Here is an 18,284-nt window from a genome sequence, read left to right as displayed (position 1 = left end):
ATATATTTATAGATTTATATTTATGTGATTTGGGCTTTCTTCTTTTGTAGTTGTTGTGGTTGATATGATGTCTAGTTGAGTGGTCTATTCACTGTTCAAATTGCTATGCACTTGTCTTGTTTTTTTTTTTTTAATAAATTTTTCTTTTATACTGTCACTTGTTCTTGGAAAACTTCGCTCGAGCGAGTGTATATGCCCCGTGTCACGTGAAAATGATCTTTAACCTAGATCTTCTCTGGGTCAGAGATTAAAAGTTTGAATTTTTTTTTCCGTAATACAAACTAGATTTAGAGGGGATTGATAACAATTGATTTGTTTTTTATATGAATGAGTGGGTTTATAATTTGTTTAAGAGTGTAATTAGTGGATTAATTTGTTATTTGGAATTCAACAACGTGACAAAACACTCATGATAGTTATGTAGAAATAATAATTTAAAAATAGTTAGTTAAAGATAATGTAACTATTCGTAATAATTTTATATTGATAATGAAAAAATCTGTAATTAAGGCATGTTGGTTATGCTATTGGTTCAATAAAAAAGAGAGTAAAACCCCACCAACTTGAACTAGCCTTTAAAATTAAGAGAAAGTACCATCCGTGACCTTTAATTTTTGGTTGTTGGTTGCACTCAAAACATACCAAATGATCTAGCCTCTCTTTTAAAACACAAAACACTCGAGCATGAGATCTTACATTGGTTGCAGAGGAGAACGAAAATTTCTTATAAGGGTGTGAAAACATCTCCCTAATAGAGGAGTTTTAAAACCGTGAGGTTGACGACGATACGTAATAGGTCAAAATGAACAATATTAACTAGAGGTAGGCTTGAACTAGATAAAACTTCAACAACATACCGATGGAAGATTTGAAATTCTGACATCTGGGTCAAGTGGTATATATCTTAATTGAACCATCGACTTTACCAAATACGAGAAACGAGCAAAATATGTTGATGGGTAGTGTTATTTGGACTTAAAACTATGTGTGAAGGCAGACATAGATTTATACAAAACATATGAAGGGAGAAACGTAGAGGAGATCAGACATTCCATCATCAGTAGGTAATTAGTTCTAATAACCCCTCAGCTAATAAATAGGAAGCACAAGCCACACACTGTCTTTTGTCTAAACAAATTGATGCTAATTAATCAATCAATTAATTTGTTGGTTGGATGTCATTGCTTTGAGTAGGTTTAATCAGACAAATCAATCATTTTAACACATAACATGTTCTGTTTCAATTCTAACCATCCAAATCAAAATAATACAATATTTAATTACAAATTTCGTCTCATCATTTTGTGAAAATTAAGATTTTGTTTATATAGTTTTAAGTATTAGAACTTGTCTTGTCATTCCATAAAATTCTCATTCCTATAACTCTAAATATCTAGTCTATTTTCAAACCGGAACGAGATTATTATTATTATTTATTATTATTTTTTTTTTTTGAAGAACTCGAACCCTATATCCGAAATCCTAAACCCTACAAAATTTCACTATAAATGATATTACAAGAGCTTGAACTCATGTTATTTTGGATTAGGTATGATATCAATTCAAATCACCCTTCAATTCAAAAACTTAAACTATGAATCCAATGGAATTACGTGCTGAAATTGGGTACACAAAATAAGGAAGATTTAAAGTAGTAAAGTATGGAGAGGTTTGTTGGGTTTGTAATAAATAGGTATACATTGAACTGCACATCACTTTAATTTAGAGAAAAAGAGTGGGTTGGTCTGCATGACCTGTAGCTTGTGATGTTAATATCGACAGGTTTGGGTGGGATGGGCCTAAATCACATTATTTAACCACTAAAGCAAAGCTTAATGAATTAATTAATTAGGGGTTAAATCAAAATAAAAGCTTGGTTGGTATAGTGCTGCCAATTGGACCCACTCATGACTCGTATTCCCCTTGGAAGAAATGAAGCCAAAAGGAGGGGTGGCCTACTTGTACAGTTCACACGTTACACGAAGCTTTAACTTGAGGATTGTTGTAGGCCTATCTATATCTTTTGTTCATATCAATGGTATGTGTTTTTCCTGTTCATCGCCAGCCCCAGCTGTCCTTGTGGAGGGTGCATGATTGAAATGTTGATAAGTTTTGCCTCCTTTCTAATCATTGCTCCTACGCCATTGTGTTTCCAATATTTTCTTTCATTAAAAGCTTAAATTTTATGTTCTGAAACCTAAATATGACATAGTTTAATGGTATATTATTGTAAATTGGCACGAAGATTTGGTTCATAAATACTAGCCCTTCATCATCATCACCATATATTTATAGCTAACAGGCCTTTGAGACACGACCATGTCATCAGTTTTAACCCATAGTTCTCATCATACCGTTATAAACACTGTTCTCGAATTTTGTAGTAGGGTTGAGTTGACATTTGGTAGGCCCCATAAAAGGAGGTTGCAATTGTTTGTTATGGTGGTTTGGTGTGGTGCTGATGTGGCGGTGATGGCTGCGCTTTCCTTTGAACTGGAGTGAGCGAAAACATGAACTCCAAGTTCGTTTCTGAGACAGAGTTGCAGAGAAGAAGGAATGTATTGATTGGGTTTGGTTGTTGTGTGGTTAGTAGGTTTAGGATGATGAAATGAGTCCCGACTCATGTTTAGCAGCTTGAAATCAGGGACCCATTGGAGTATGGCAAGGGAATGGTGGAGCCCAAGGAAGCCATGGACCCAGGTGTCATCTATGATTTGGGTACCATAGATTACACATAGATTACATAATGAATTTGAATTTGGCAACCATTAGTGTAGCTACACTCCCAAACTGCATCATTGTAACTCGTACTATAACAGATGTATACAGGGTTCAAAACTCCCAAATTGTGTCTCCTAAAATGGGTTGGGCCTAAGATAAAATAAATAGAAATTTGAGTCAACAAGTCCAAATAAATCCACTACTAAAACTTAGGCCCACAGCCCACACAAACCCATACTGTCCAGGCAATGGGCTGAAACCTCCCTTTTTTCTACGTTCTATACAAAATAAACTTAATATTTTATTTTTACTTGATGAATAAATGTATTTATTTTAAGTCTAGAAGACCATGTTTTCAACTAATGAGAGACAAATGTATTTTTTTTTAAATAAAATTTAAGAACGACCCAAATTAAACTAAATCAGTTTGAACTAAGTTGAACTGTTGCAAGCCATATCGAAACTAGTTGGATCAGACTGCTTATTCAACCTCGAATCTTCCTGTGATAGATCGATCATGGAAGTTGTTTGGGAGTTCAGATGTGCGACTTGTGGGCAGAGACGAGTAGCAGCAATGGCAGCATTCAAGTTTGGCACCACAAGTAGATTCGCCAAGGGTGAAAACTAATCTTGTGCGAGGGTAGCACGATCAGAGTGTGGAATGCAAGTTACATTGATTATATATAGATCACTGGAAGTTACATCGATTATATATAGATCACTAAACCATACATAGTAAATACATTGGGTGACCCCGTTGCAAAATGCAATAGCTTCATATCGATATCCTAATCTCATTTGGTTCCAGGTCCAGTTCTTGTTGGTGGACATTTGTTCCAATCTTAGTAAAGGACTTCAAATCCAATCTTATGATACATAAGCTATTTCATTCCAACCCTTATTAACTCTTCGCTTGGTTCTACTGTTGCTAACATGATCTCAGTTAATTTTTCTCTCTTAAGTTACTTAAATGTTTCGTTTAAAAAATTCAAAGAGACAAACTAACCACATAAATATGATTTTTCACTAGAAATTCATAGATTACAAATGAAGGACGAGTTCATCTATTGATATGAACAAGTTGATCAATTTTACTTTTTTTTTTTTTTTCAACCTTCTTTGATTTTTATTATAGGTTTATAGTTCACTTTCTTACAAAAAGTGTATAAAATTCTTTCTAAACTAAATAATTTCAACTAAAAAGTGAAAGTACAGAATTATGATCCAATAAATCAATACATAAAATATAAAATTTCAACAAATTCCAATCTAGCTTTTATCTTTCTCCAAGTCCAATCATTTCTTATTGTGCCTTTTTTTATATGGTAGTCCACCAAACATAGTTGTTTTTTTTTATTTTTTATTATTATTAACTATTATTCAAATAAAATCCTATTGAAAAAAAAACGTGAAAGTTTCATTTCTATGTTCTAAGTTTCATAGTTTCAACCACAATATTTTTTGTTAGTCCGATTGGTCTATCATGTCAAGATCACGCTAGCTTAAAATATCTAGTATATCATTATTTAACTTAATATAAATACTAAATATAAAATTATAATTTAGTTTTAGAAGGAAAAAGTTAACATTAATCTAAATAATTGCCATAAAATTGAAAAAAGATAAAAATAAAAAAAATAAAAAAATAACCTTGAGAATGACAAAAGGCAGCACAAACCCATTTGTGAAGCAATTCTACTCTCTTTTTGCTGTAGCTAGAGGCACAAGAAGCCCCATGCATTAGCATTGAAGGCACCCCTTTATTCCCCACCCCATCTTTTTATACCCATTTTTCTAACCCCTTCTTCAACTCATTCCCAACCTCTTTCACTTACACTCCACTCCAATGGCACATTCATACGACAACAACGATCAGAAGCGTCACGAATTCGACCGCGAGGTTCGAGAAATGGTCTCCACTCTCACCGGTCGCTTGGGATTGATTCGAAAGGGAGGTAAAAATTCTCATTTTCATTTCAATTGATTATTCTATATTCAACCGTATAGGAGTCAGGATTCAAATATGTAACGTAGTAATAAGTTATAGTTAATCTTATTGATATTTGGTTGTATCATAGCAGGTTCCGCCCACCAGCATGAACTTGTCGACGACCAAGGCTCGAGCGTCATCACACTCGCCGGGACCAACACCGGTGCAACCATGCGAGCCGAGTTGAACGGCAAGACCACCAAGCTCGAGGAAGCGGGTGCGGACGAGAACGAGTCCTTGGCCTCCTACATTAACAGCAACTTCCAAGCCATCAACAACTCCATAATGTTCGGCGGCAGCTACACCGGCAACGACCCTGGAGTTCACATGGACATGTCTGATTACTCCGAAGAAGGGCATAAGGCTGAGAAAGGAGCGGGTAAAGGCAAGAAAGTTGGGAAGGATAACGCTGAGTCCGGTGGCTCCTGGTTTTCAAAGGAATGATTTTTTAGGCGCACCAAAGTTGGAAAGTAACCCTAAAACATATATATATATATATATATGTGAAGGGTTTTTTATCCATTAAGTATAATAATAATGATAATAATACCATATATGTACTAAAGAAGAGATTTCCACTTGAGTTTTTCCATCCTTTGTTAATAAACGGATTGATATTGTTCATATCAAATAGGCCTTGCCAATTGGGATAATACATATGTGATTTTGGTTAGCCCAATATGGAAAAATGAGTGAGAGGAAGGCCCATTTTGGAAGGAACAAAATCAAGCTTTTTTAAGTTCGGCCCACAATCTAATACGTCCTCATTCACTCACGTACTTCTTAAATCACTCGACACGATTACATTTCATCTAACGAATTTCGTTAAGCTTTCATGAACTACAATATTCTACGCCTGTAAACACATCTCATGATCTTTCAAATTTTAATGGGACGTCAATTCTTTCATGTGTGTCTCTCAGCTCAAAACTTCGTAAAATCGAATCTTCATCCGTTAACAAACTCGTCGATGATCACATGGGAAGAAACAGTGATCGATGGAATAGAAGTAAGAAAAAGGAGGGATTATTGAACATGGGATTGTGTGCATCCATGTCTTATCCAACCCATCATCCTAATTAACACACAATACTCTCTCCGCCAAGTGGAAGGTTGTAGGGTGTGCGGCGTGGTCCAAATTCCATGTGCATCTGCGCGCATCGGGGCGGGGCGGGACAAGGCGAGGCGCGGCAAGGCAAGGCGCGAGCCTTTGCCTTTGCCTTTGGACCTTCGCCTTTTGTGGTCCTTACTCTATCCTGCCAACCACCTACTTCCTATATTCAACATCCATTTTTTTCCTTTTTACTTTCTCAAAACTCATCTTAATCATCCAATTTAACCTAAAAACTTTCACATTAGCCACACTCCTTTTCACTCCTTGTAATAACTTTCACGGGAAATGTTAAACTCGGTCGTTCTCTTTTTCTATAAATGTGCCCATTCTATTATATATGCTATTAACGCTTTAACTGTATTCAAAATTTGAGATCGATTCGTTTCTCAATCATTATTTTTTTTCTCTTTTTTCCTTATGTCAAATCATTCTGTCGTGAAGTTTCTAATGCTTTAATCATATTTCGAGTTCTACATCATTTTGTTACGTGCCTTTATTTTTTATTTTCTACATTTTTTCTTTATGTCCAATTATCGTAGATATTATTATTGTTCTAACTGTATACAAAGTTCGGGACCAATTTATTACGGGTCATTATTTTTTTTTCTTGCTTTTTTCTTTATGTCTAATCATCCAGTCATAAATGTTATTAACGCTTTATTCGTATTCTAAGCTTTGGACCACAATTTGTTATGCTTCGTCTTTCTATTCGTATTAAAATGATTGTGCCGAGTGCATAACCTAGCTTACTCTTTTTTTTTTTTTCTTAGATTTTTTTTATAAAAATAGTGACTTTTTGAAATGAATAGATCGGTTAATAAATCATTTATTCAATAATCAATTTAGATGTGATATAAAAAAAGTTTGGTCAATCGCTTTCAAATCACTTTAGAATAACTCTTTCATACAATAAAATTAATTAACAATACACATGAAAAAACAAAAGAACGTTGAAATTCATTTTTTGAAAAAAATAAAATAAACATTAAAATTTCTTTTTCTAGTTTCTTCTCTTCTTTTTATGATATTTGTAGTTTTACTTCGTATACCAAACAAATTTGGATGAAAATCACTTTTGAAGAGTTCTTACCAAATGCACAAAGGCTCTTTTTAATTAAAATTATTTTAATTTAAATCCATTTAACAATATTTTATTTTTAATCATCTATTTTACCCATATTTTTTAAATTAACAGAAATAGAAAGAGAGAGATTGGAACCCTCAGTACAAATAACTGGTTGGACAGAATAGCACTGACACAAAGTGAGAGTTTGTAAGATAGGGTGGACTGTCTATTTTCTCTCCAACAAATTACTTGAATTCGGAAGAATTTTGACCGTCATTCCCATACTCGACTCTTGTAGCGACATCCAAATACTCGGTCGAATAAATACTATTAATTTGAATAATTGATTAATTAATTTAAAAGTGTATTTTTGTTAGTTTAGGTAGGTAGGTAGTAGGGTAATAAAAAATTGTGTAGAGTATAAACTTAGGGTTATGGGTTATTTTCAGTGCCTAGGTGACAACATGGATCTGGTTGCCTTTATTTTATTTAGAGAGAAAAATAGTAATTTAAATTCTGTGGATTAGGAGTAAATTTGAATGTCCACCTCTAATTTCAATGCAATTCAATTGTTTAATTAATTAAATTATTGTTTTCAAACTACGCATTCTACACCCTGAAAAGTCACCTGTCGTTTTGCTTAATTAAGCACTGGTTAAGACATAATCCTGAATTATAATATAATTTATTTTCATTTTTCGTGCCTACTATAAGTTAAAATTATTGGGCTTTATTTTATTCACGGGCGGGGGTTTAATGTGCAAACATTTTGTCACCTTCTATCTTCAACTTGTTTTCTACTAAAACATTATCTTCAATACAATAATAGTAATAATGAGTGACATATGTGGAAAGAAACTTCACTTTTTTTTTTTTAATTTCTTATTTATTTTGTTTTATTTTATATATGAGACGAATTGAAACACGTTTAGTTTCTAATCTTGTTCTTAATCTCTATCGTTTTAAGAGATCTTCAACAACGTCTCTATTATTATTAGAGTTTTAACATTTTTCTTTTATATAATAAAAAATGTTCGTGAACAAATCTATTTGAATGATTATATTAAAGTTTACGTTTGGTAGATGAATTTTTAAGTAAAAACAACTCTAATTCTCGTAACTCTAAAAATTAAAATGACAATTCAAAGATAGATCGAGACATTACATTTTTTATTTTATTATTTTTTTTCATGAAAAACTAAAGAGGAAATGTCTGCCTTTATTAATTTCCCAAACAAAACAATACATAAAATAAAAGGTCAAAATTCAATTTTAACAATTTTTTAAAAAAAATAGGTAAGTGTGTATAAAAAAGGAATAAATTAAAGAGGTTTTAAGAAATTTAATTTGAGTGTACTTGGTTTATAAAGGCTCCCCTAAACTAAACATTTCAATATGTCCCATACCCCAAACAAAGCTTTTATTTTTGTTCATTTCCTTAATCAAATCCATTGCCCTTTCTCCCACTCTTAATTATAAACTCAGAAGATTTGCTAATCGAATACATATATATAGTATAGTAGGCGAGGTAGTCAAACCCTAAGCTATGTGTAGCCATTGTCATAATTACACGGAGAAAAGAGTTAAAATTATTAACTCGTTTTTTAAACTTTAGAAAGCGTATTATAATTTCATAATACAATATCAAAAACTAATTATTCGATAACACCATAAACACGAACTTAATAAATACTCTAAAAAATTAATGCAACCCTAAAATTAAAAAAAAAAAAAAAATTTAAAAATGGTCCTTTTGTGGGGTTGATAATTTTGCCACATTGAAGAATTATATATTCCAACAATAACCTCTCTGAAACAGCTGTCAAGAAAAAAATTGAGGCAGTTCCCCACTCTTCTATCCCCTGCCCTATATGAGTTAGTGTATATATAAACCAGGCTACAGGGATGTTGACACAGACAGCCTCACATGAGCCCAACCAGCTCAATCCATGGGAACCCTCCTCTTCTCTTCTCTTTACCATAACTCTCTCTCTCTCTCTCTCTCTCTCTCCTCGCTTCCTTTCTCTCTCTAAAAACCCAAACCAGAGAACAAATATTATTTTTTTAATTTTTTTTTTCTCTTTCAAAAAAAAGAAAAAAAGTTTCAATTTTTGCAACTGGGTTTTGCGTTTCGCTCTTGTTTCTCTTAATTTTTTGTGTTTTGGTTTGTGGGTTTTGGGCTTTTTTCCTTTTTGTGCTGTTTTTAGTATAATATCTTGAGAGATCCATTAATGGATTTGGGTTCGTGTTCTAGATTTCCGCTTGATTCAAGCACAGATTTTGAAAAGGAGCAGCAGCAACAGCAAGAAATGGAATCCAGCTCCCTTTTTGTTGAGAAAGAGCACATGTTCGACAAAGTTGTGACTCCAAGCGATGTGGGAAAATTAAACCGGTTGGTCATCCCAAAGCAACACGCTGAAAAGTACTTCCCGCTTGATTCTTCATCCAACGACAAGGGTCTTCTCTTGAACTTCGAAGACCGCTGTGGAAAATCGTGGCGGTTCCGTTACTCTTACTGGACCAGCAGCCAGAGCTACGTCATGACTAAAGGCTGGAGCCGCTTTGTTAAAGAGAAGCGCCTCGATGCTGGTGATATCGTCTCCTTTCAACGAGGCCTTGGTCATCTTGGTAAAGATCGGTTTTTTATTGATTGGCGCCGCCGCCCACCTCATGCCCCGCTTGACACACCTATTACTTTTCACCACAACCACCACCTCCACGGCGGTGGAGCCGCCGGCGTTGCCCAAATTCCTCACCATTTTCACCTTCACCAGTGGACTCCAGTTGCCACACCCTTATCTTTACCCAGGGACCACCTCCTCCACTTGCCGCAGAATAATAGTAATCATAATAATCTTACCCTATTTCATAATGATAATTTTAATCTCTATAATCATCATTATCATCATCATTATCTTAACCCTCCTCCCATCCAAGACGGCGGTGGTTCGCCATCGGTTTTGTACCATTTAAGATCTGCGCCGCCACCGCCACCCGTGGCGGTGGGCGGTGGTGGCCGTGGAATTGGGAAAGGTGCTGCTTCTTCTAAGACATTGAGACTTTTTGGTGTCAACATGGAATGTGCAGTGTCTGAAGATCAATCTGATGATGAATGTGACATAACAACCTCGACTACGACAATGTCGCCTCAATTCCGCGTTTACGATGGAATGCCGATGTCGATACCGATACGGATGCCGAACAGTAACAACAAGCTGACGACCGACTTTTTCAATAAAGGGAAGTCGTCAAATTGAATCCACACCTCCAAAAAGCTTCATGAACAAACGAGGAAGATAATCAAATTGTAAGTCATCTAACAAGTTTTAGTCCTTTTTCTAGTTGGGGATGTGTTGAAAATTTGAATATGTTGTTGGTTTTTTCTGTAGGGCTCTCTTGGATTAAACCTCAGCGACAAGAATCCGTAGAACACGTAGTGTAAACTGAAATGTAAGTTGAAGAACATGAAGAACATGAAAAACTGATGTTTTTTTACACAATTTCAATTCAATTGATTCATTGTTTGTTATGTTCTTGTAGGTAGCGATGGCTGTCTCTACTTGGTTGGACAAATGGCAAAGCCCATGCAGGTTTTGGCAGAGAAAAGTTTGAAAGAGATGGCTTTTAACAGGTTGGCTAATGGCTTATAAATTAATATATACATTCTAATCTTCATATTATATTATATTCATTCATTACTTAAAAAAAAACCCCTTTAATTATTTCTTCTTTTCTCACTTTCTAATCTTGTCTGGTAATTATGATGATGAAATGAATGTGTTTGTGCTGAATAGTATGAATTTTTTGTTTTCTTTCCCCTTCTTTTTGTTCTCTCCTCACTTAAACCAATTATTGGTCTTCTAAAAACACACTAAATTACTGTAGTTTAGGCACTACATTTGCTGTTGGCTTTGTAGCTGATTTTTTCCCCAATGTTGTATTCTTTGCCTTCTTTATAAGGGTGTATAAACCTCTCTATCTAGCAGACGCGTTTAAAAACCTATAGGAAAAGACTAAAAGGGAAAATCCAAAGAGAACAATATCTACTAGCGGTGGGCTTGGATTGTTAGGTATACTATTTATGAAAGGCTTTCGATTTTGATGTTTGTGTACTTGAATTTGATTTGGTTGACTTTGATTAAACAAATTTATGAGTAAAAGTAAGCCCTTATGTGAAATGGGATTTAAGATACGAAAATGACAGTTCTATATATGGATATATATTTAACACATTTTCTGGAGGGACTAATCCCAATCAATTAACAATAATTGAAGGATTAAATGCAAAAAAATAGACTTTTAGGGAGTGACCCAGTGGCAAGCTAGCTAAGTTATTGCTATCTCACTCCAAAGATCCATTTTTTTTTTCAGGTCATTTATTGCTTATTTACACATAAAAACACATGATCCAAGTATTTATATGCTATTTAATTCTTCAAATATTTAGTATTTATGCTCCTAGCGAGCTATTGATGATCTTACTCCTATTTCCCTATTATTATGTGGTTTTGTTATAAATTGATTAGCTAGTAGCTTAATAATGCACTTGTTTATTATGGACAAATTTTCTTGTTTTTCTTCTAATGCCCATAAAATCATACCATTTACTACTACCACTCATCAACATATGCTTGGTTGCATTCATTTAGTACTTTTTCATATCCAAAATTCTTTGTTTTTGACATGAATTATGGCTTTTTAGCATGAGAATTCAGAGAAATGAACTGCTTCTATATATATATTTGTCTTGCCTTCATGATGTAGTGAGTAAATTGATGTAGTGATTTTAGGGTTGGTCGAAGTGTTGAAGCATTGTTTGGACCAAAAAACATAGCAGTTAAACCATAACAGACAACATAGGAACACAAATGCTGCTGTCCAATTCTTGTTCTTGATATTGTTGATCATCTCATGAATGTTTTTTTTTTTTTTTTGTTTTTTTTTGTGCAGTTTTGGATATGGCAGTGGAAGCAAATGCTTTCTTTTTCTGGTGATTAAATGCTTCATTTCTGTTGACAATCACAGTCTCACAAACAAGTTTGGTTTTGTTTATAGGTTTTGACATCTTTGTTCCAAGGTGTGTTTTTTGTTCTGACAATGTTCTAAACTTGTGTCTCTTTGTGTAAAACATTATTGTAACATGCTTTTAATTTGTAATATTTTAGGGAAAAGTTTAAGAGGGAAAAAGAATTGAAGTGTTTTTTCTTTCTTTTAAGGGAGATGCTTATTCACAGGGTTTTATAATCAATAATAATGAATGATCTATCTCCTTTAAATTAAATCAAAGTAAATTAATACATCTAAAGAGTTGGTTTGGCCAGAAGAATCAATATGTTAACTACCTATCAATAAATTCAAGAATTACATTGCAAAGTTAAAAGGTATACAAATTTGTTAAGTTCACGAGAAAAAAGAATTTACGAAGAAATGACAACGAAAGGGATTAATACGATACATTTAAGGTAAAAAAGAGGTAATGACCAACGGCTCAAGCCCACCGCTAACCGATATTGTTCTATTTGAGTTTTCTTTTTTGGGCTTCTCTTCAAGGTTTCCATATCTTTACAAAAAAAAATGTTTCGTTCTCCTCCTCAACCGACGTGGGATTTCACAATCCACCCCCTTCGAGGCCCAACGTCCTCGCTGACACTCGTTTCCTTCTCGAATCGATGTGGGATCCCTCAATCCACCCCATTGAGGTATAGCGTCTTTGTTGCTACACTGACTCGTGTCCAACCTTTTTGAGCTCAGTCTCCTGACTGGCATATTGGATTGGAGTTGAATTATTAAAAAGGAAGGAAGTGGGGATGGAGATGGTTGATGAGTAGAGGTGAGTAGAAAAGAGGGAGGGGTATATGTGGTATAAATGTGGGGTAGGGGGCCAGTTTATAGGGCATATAGACATAGCATATAGAGTCTAAAATCCATTCATTCATTCATTCATTCATTCAATGATTCATTGATTGGATGAGGTGAGTGGAGGAGGGGGGCATGACGCAGTAGGAGGAGCAGCTAAACAAAAGGGCATGCAGTGAACAGTAGCAGAAAGTAGATAGGACTGCCCCCTTTTGGTTGTACGATTTGTAAGGCCATTGCCATTGCCATTGCCATTGCCTTTGCCATTGCCATCATGTCATCAAACACTTTATTCTAATGAAATGGGATCTCATCCCTCATTTATTGTTCTCTCCCAAACCCCATTCTCCTCCTCTTCTCCTTCTCCCTCTCTTCCCTTCCTGTTTTGTGTGCTTATTATTATATCACCTCAACATCCAAACATGATCATCACCTTCTCCTCACAGCCTACCAGTTGGCGTGCGCTGTGAACAAGGCTGATCATATAACAAACAAACAAACAAACACAGAGTAGCCTAGGTTAGGATAGCAGCATAGCGTAGCATAAACACATATGGGTATTTAATTAATTATTGCTGCACGCACCATTAACACTCTCACTCCGCACCAGATCCCATACAAACCAACTATATATTATAAATATATTATAATGTATTTGTGTGTATAAATTAATATTTCTAGGGCCATGTCCCCCTCACTCCTCTTCCCTAAACCTAACCACAAAATATATATATATATATATTTTGGTTGAGAAAGAGGAAAAAATTAATTTTTATTTTCAGATACTAAATTATAAGTTTAGTGGTTTTCCCATTTTTAGAATTATGTATTTTTTTGAGTAAGAAGATTTAGCAATTGGAGGAAGAAGGGACATAAAATTAGTATCCCAAGAAGTAAAAAAGAAAAATAATAAATAAAAAAATAAAAGCATGGGCAGTAGTGAGCAGGTAGGTATGTGGACCATTAAAGAAAACTTTTTTTCTTTTTTTCTTTTTTTCTTTTTTGAAACAAGACGACATAATTCCACCTCAATCACTCTCCACGCCATATCAATCCTTCTCCTAAAAGACACAACTAATTTTTCTTTTTATTTTTTAGATGAAGCTCGTGAGTGTGTTTGATTCATGATGGGATAATAAGCATAGAATCTGGTTTATAAGAAAAAAACACATGTGAGGTAGACGCTAAACTTGTCATTAGGCTCGGATATTTATGTTCGTAAGGACGTAGAAATAATTGAAGGATACTTATTTCTAGGGGCAGTTTTTCTTCTTTCCTTCTAGGGTTAGGGTATTACGAGGATTGAGTTGGTGCTAGAACGTGGGCTTGGGCTTCGCCCCAACTCTCTATTCCTCTTTCTTTCGTGGTTCGCTTCTCTTCTCATGTCTATTTTTATTTTGTTTGAGATTTTCTTCTTTGTTTGGCTCTTAGTTTCTCCCGTCTTTTCAATCCATTATAGTCAGAATTCATGATTTGGTTTTGTTATAGTTGTCCCTTAGGGTGTCATTTTGATATTTCTACGTCTAACATATCATAATGTCATTTTTTGACATTTTAATTGTCCTTCAAATTATCTCTAAAATTGTTATCATATCTATTCAGGAATATCTAATCTTCTTCGGGTATCAATTTCTTCTTTGAATTCTATTTCTTAGTGTAATTTACTAAGTTTCAATGTGATAATTGGATCATCATTAGGATTGTCATCCAATCCTGTAACGATGGTTTTGGCCTTCTTATAGATAAGATTTAACTATATATTACGCACACTCTCTATTACTTAAGATTTGTATTTGTGACGAGAGAATAGTGTTTATATACTTTTTCATCAGGGTTTTCTAAATTGATTTTTTTTTTTCAAAAACTAAAGTGTTAACCTCAAATTCATTTTAAAAATCAATTAATGGATATAATTTAGACTTATTAAATTTCTTTTAATTTCCGATAGAAAATTAAAGTGCTTAGATTTTACTTTTAGGTCTAGTTTTTCTTGGTCTACGAAGTTAGCCATATACAAAGATTAGGTGACCAAGAGTTGACAAATCAAACCACATAAAAACCTTATAATAGCAAATCAAACCACATTAAACCCAAGACTAGATCAATGAAATATAATGATATAAGTCCTAAGTCCACAAATAGTATACAATATGACGTGTATGTGCACGTAGACATAAAATATATAAAGTAAAGTAATAATAAAGGAGAAACTAATTGAATTATAGTGTCAACTCGTCCCACGTGTCAAATACAGGGACATGGAAATAAAAGAAGGAATAAGTCGTTGATTTAAAGGGTTCATTATTAAATAAGTTTAATATTATTTTTTTTCTAAAATAAAAATAACCAACGACCCATGAAGAGTTTATTAAATATCACACAACTATATGCACACGTGCGCCAATAATATATATAAATTTGAATTTTGATTCTTATGAATTTCTATGATTTTAAATATTTTAATTTAAAGCATATAAATTGTGTTTGTTGTTATAAAATGATACATTTTTTCATTTAAATTTATATGTAGTGAATTTATATTATAACTTATAATTATATAATTATAAGTGTGAACCAAGGGTATAATTGACAAATTCATAATGAAAATAGAGACTTTAAAGATATTGACCTAATATTTTGGTTGTTGGAAAATTTTATAATAAAAAAAAGAAATAAAAAAGCAAATTCATTGCCGTGTTTGACTTGTAATAAACCTTAACCTAAACCTCAATAATAATTATAATTATTAAAGATAAACCCAAATAAATAGCTACTTTCACTTTCACTTATATAAATAAATAATTTCTTTTTTTTTAATTCATAATAATCCTTTTTAATTTAATTTCCGTCTTCTTTCTTCTCTCTTCTAACGAACTTTCTCTTCACTTTCTGACTGCAAATTCTCCTTATTTGTTCTGTGTTTTCCCCCGAAAAATTTCGTGTAAGAGGAACCACAACTTTCTTCTATGAACACGATCAGCGATTCCCTGGCTTCGATCAATGAGAGCGATGAGGCGGCGTGCGGATGCGGATGCGGATGCTGATGCTGATGCTGATGCTGATGCTGCTGATCTGAGGCCTATGAATAACACTTTTCAGACCATTACTGCGGCGGCCGATGCGATCGCGACCGTTGATCATCGTTTTCCTCGGGCTACTGCCGTCCAGGTATTCGTCATATCACTTCACCTTTTAATCAATCATTTGGAATTTTAGGTGTTAGTGTTAGTTACCTATGGATTGAGATACTGGCCTTGTTTTTGGTAATTATTGTTCGTTCTTGATTCCGTTAGGTATTAGGATGTAGTTGATTTTCGAGGGATGATATATAGCATATTGCGGAATGGAATCTGTGTTGTTTGTTGTGGATTGCGGAATTCTATATAATGCTTTTAATTTCCCCCTTTTTCTGCTACTTCTGTTTGTTTGCTTTGAAACTGTGAATCGTCACATGGATTCAAGCGAAAAAGGGAATCACGAGTTTCGTTTTCCCTCTTTTTCTCCTTTTGGATTTCTTCTCGCATATGATTATTAGATTTTTAAGGTTTGGAAAGTACCAAGATTAGTGTATTGGATTGGACGACTGTGTCCGGAAGCAATGCGCTGTTCCCAACCAATTTTGTTTGTCTTTTTGTAACATAACACTGCCCTTTTTCTTATCAGAAAGGCATCTCTCCATTCTTCTTTTTATCAAAAAGAGATACAGAGAGGTCTTTTTTTTTAAATGTTCTTCTATATAGAGGAATAGTAATGCTTTTTATATAAAGATTCCAACAAATAGGACTCTCATTTGCCCAAAATCTTTGCACTGTTCTGTACTGATGTCATTATCACTTTCCTCCTTTTCTGTTTGTTTGATTACCCCCAGAAAAGAAGATGGGGTAGCTGTTGGAGTATTTATTGGTGCTTTGGATCTCTCAAACAGAGGAAACGAATTGGGCATGCTGTCCTTGTCCCAGAACCAAGTCCTTCGCCTGAGGCTCATCAAAATTCATTGCAATCCCCAGACATTGTGCTTCCTTTTGCTGCACCTCCCTCTTCCCCTGTATCCTTTCTTCAATCAGAGCCACCTTCTGCTACACAATCACCTTCAAATATACTCTCCTTCACTTCTCTCACTGCTAACATGTATTCTCCTGATGGGCCTTCCTCGATTTTTGCCATTGGCCCATTTGCTCATGAGACACAGCTTGTATCTCCACCTCTGAATTTTTCTACTCTCACCACTGAACCATCGACTCCTTCCTTCACTCCTCCTGAGTCTATCCACTTGACTACACCTTCTTCCCCTGAAGTTCCATTTGCTCAGTTTCTTCAACCTACCCTTCCGAAAGCTGAGTCTGATGACCAATATTCATGTCCTAATGATGACTTTCAATCTTATCAATTCTATCCTGGTAGCCCAGTTAGCAACCTCATATCGCCACGCTCTGCCATTTCTCTTTCTGGGGCATCTTCGCCTTGGACAGATTTAGATTTTGCTTCCTCTGCTTCTCAATTTTCTAATTTCTCATTGGATGTTCCACCTGCGCTGTTGAACCTTGACAGACAAGGCCAAAGTTCTGATTCTTGCACTCAAAATTCTGTAGGATTCAAATCGAATGATGATGATTTTGATTTGGATCCTCGAACTTCAGACTCAATGAATGAATCCCAAAATATTCAAATTCTCATTGATGGAAGCCAAATGGAGGAACCTGATGTTGCTAATCATAGATTCTCATTTGAGTTATCTGATGAAGATTCTTTATTAAGAAACATAGAAAGTAAGCCACTGGAGTCAAATGTTGCAGTTGCATCATCTCCAATGCATGAAACATTTGAAACGGCTAAAGAAACTTCTTCTGGTGGTGGTCATAGCTCAAATGGTATAGAAGAAAAGGCAGCAGACGGTGAAGAAGCAAATCAGCATCAAGAACATCATCATTCTACTACTCTTGGGTCTGTGAATGAATTTAATTTTGATAATGGCAATGGAAGTAATGCACTTAAGCCTAATATCCACTCAGACTGGTGGGCTAATGCGAAAGATGTAGAGACAAAAGGCACGACCACGGGGGCCTGGTCATTCTTTCCAATGGCGCAGCAAAGATGAGCAAACTGGTGATTATCCTCTGGAATTTCCTCATGCCCATCATGTTTTGCAGTTGCAATTTAGTAGGTAATAGGTAAGACAAATAGCTAAAGGACTGGTGAGCTTTGAAGGTAAAAAAGAGGACAAATCATGAAAAGAGTAAAACCAGAAGCCATATTCTTTTCAACAATCTGACCTCCTAAACACAGGCAGGTCTGAATAGTATGATAATTAGAAACCTGTAGGCGACAATGGGCCCTATTAACATACAGTAGTGGCTCCTCACTTGAATTGTAACAGCTATTAGTATTCTGTAGAAATTGGAAGTGTGAAAATATGGTAATAAAAATTGTTTTTTATCTTTTGACAGCGTTTCTTTTGTCGATCTTGAATTAATTAGAATTAAAACACGAGAAAAAAGAAAAAAAGGTTGAGAATCCATTGGGTTGGGCTACCCAAAAAT

General features: G+C 34.6%; 3 protein-coding genes across 4 annotated transcripts; all 3 read left to right on the top strand.

Annotated features, from left to right (window-relative positions):
• Positions 1-4,485: 4,485 nt before the first annotated feature.
• Positions 4,486-5,333, top strand: LOC111447587. Its single transcript, XM_023086834.1, has 3 exons — positions 4,486-4,676; positions 4,803-5,155; positions 5,223-5,333. The coding sequence occupies exons 1-2, from the start codon at positions 4,568-4,570 to the stop codon at positions 5,153-5,155; spliced, it is 462 nt and encodes a 153-aa protein (XP_022942602.1). The 5' UTR covers positions 4,486-4,567; the 3' UTR covers positions 5,223-5,333.
• A 3,692-nt stretch (positions 5,334-9,025) lies between these two features.
• LOC111447036 (B3 domain-containing protein Os03g0120900-like) lies at positions 9,026-12,106 on the top strand. Its single transcript, XM_023086000.1, has 4 exons — positions 9,026-10,198; positions 10,281-10,341; positions 10,432-10,522; positions 11,842-12,106. Exon 1 carries the CDS (start codon positions 9,123-9,125, stop codon positions 10,146-10,148), a length of 1,026 nt encoding a protein of 341 aa, XP_022941768.1. The 5' UTR covers positions 9,026-9,122; the 3' UTR covers positions 10,149-10,198; positions 10,281-10,341; positions 10,432-10,522; positions 11,842-12,106.
• Positions 12,107-15,610: 3,504 nt separating this feature from the next.
• Positions 15,611-18,193, top strand: LOC111446946 (uncharacterized protein At1g76660-like). Of its 2 annotated transcripts, XM_023085881.1 has the most exons (3): positions 15,611-15,771; positions 15,802-15,915; positions 16,616-18,193. In XM_023085881.1, the coding sequence occupies exons 1-3, from the start codon at positions 15,748-15,750 to the stop codon at positions 17,840-17,842; spliced, it is 1,365 nt and encodes a 454-aa protein (XP_022941649.1). In that variant the 5' UTR covers positions 15,611-15,747; the 3' UTR covers positions 17,843-18,193. The 2 variants fall into 2 exon arrangements, with proteins under 2 accessions (XP_022941649.1, XP_022941648.1); XM_023085880.1 differs by having other exon boundaries at positions 15,611-15,915.
• The last annotated feature ends 91 nt before the right edge of the window (positions 18,194-18,284 follow it).

This window comes from Cucurbita moschata, unplaced genomic scaffold (genome assembly GCF_002738365.1).
Source record: "Cucurbita moschata cultivar Rifu unplaced genomic scaffold, Cmos_1.0 Cmo_Scf00009, whole genome shotgun sequence".
In the NCBI taxonomy this organism is placed as follows: Eukaryota; Viridiplantae; Streptophyta; class Magnoliopsida; order Cucurbitales; family Cucurbitaceae; genus Cucurbita; species Cucurbita moschata.
Note: the sequence above shows the minus strand (reverse complement) of the source record. Positions and strands in the feature narration are given on the sequence as shown.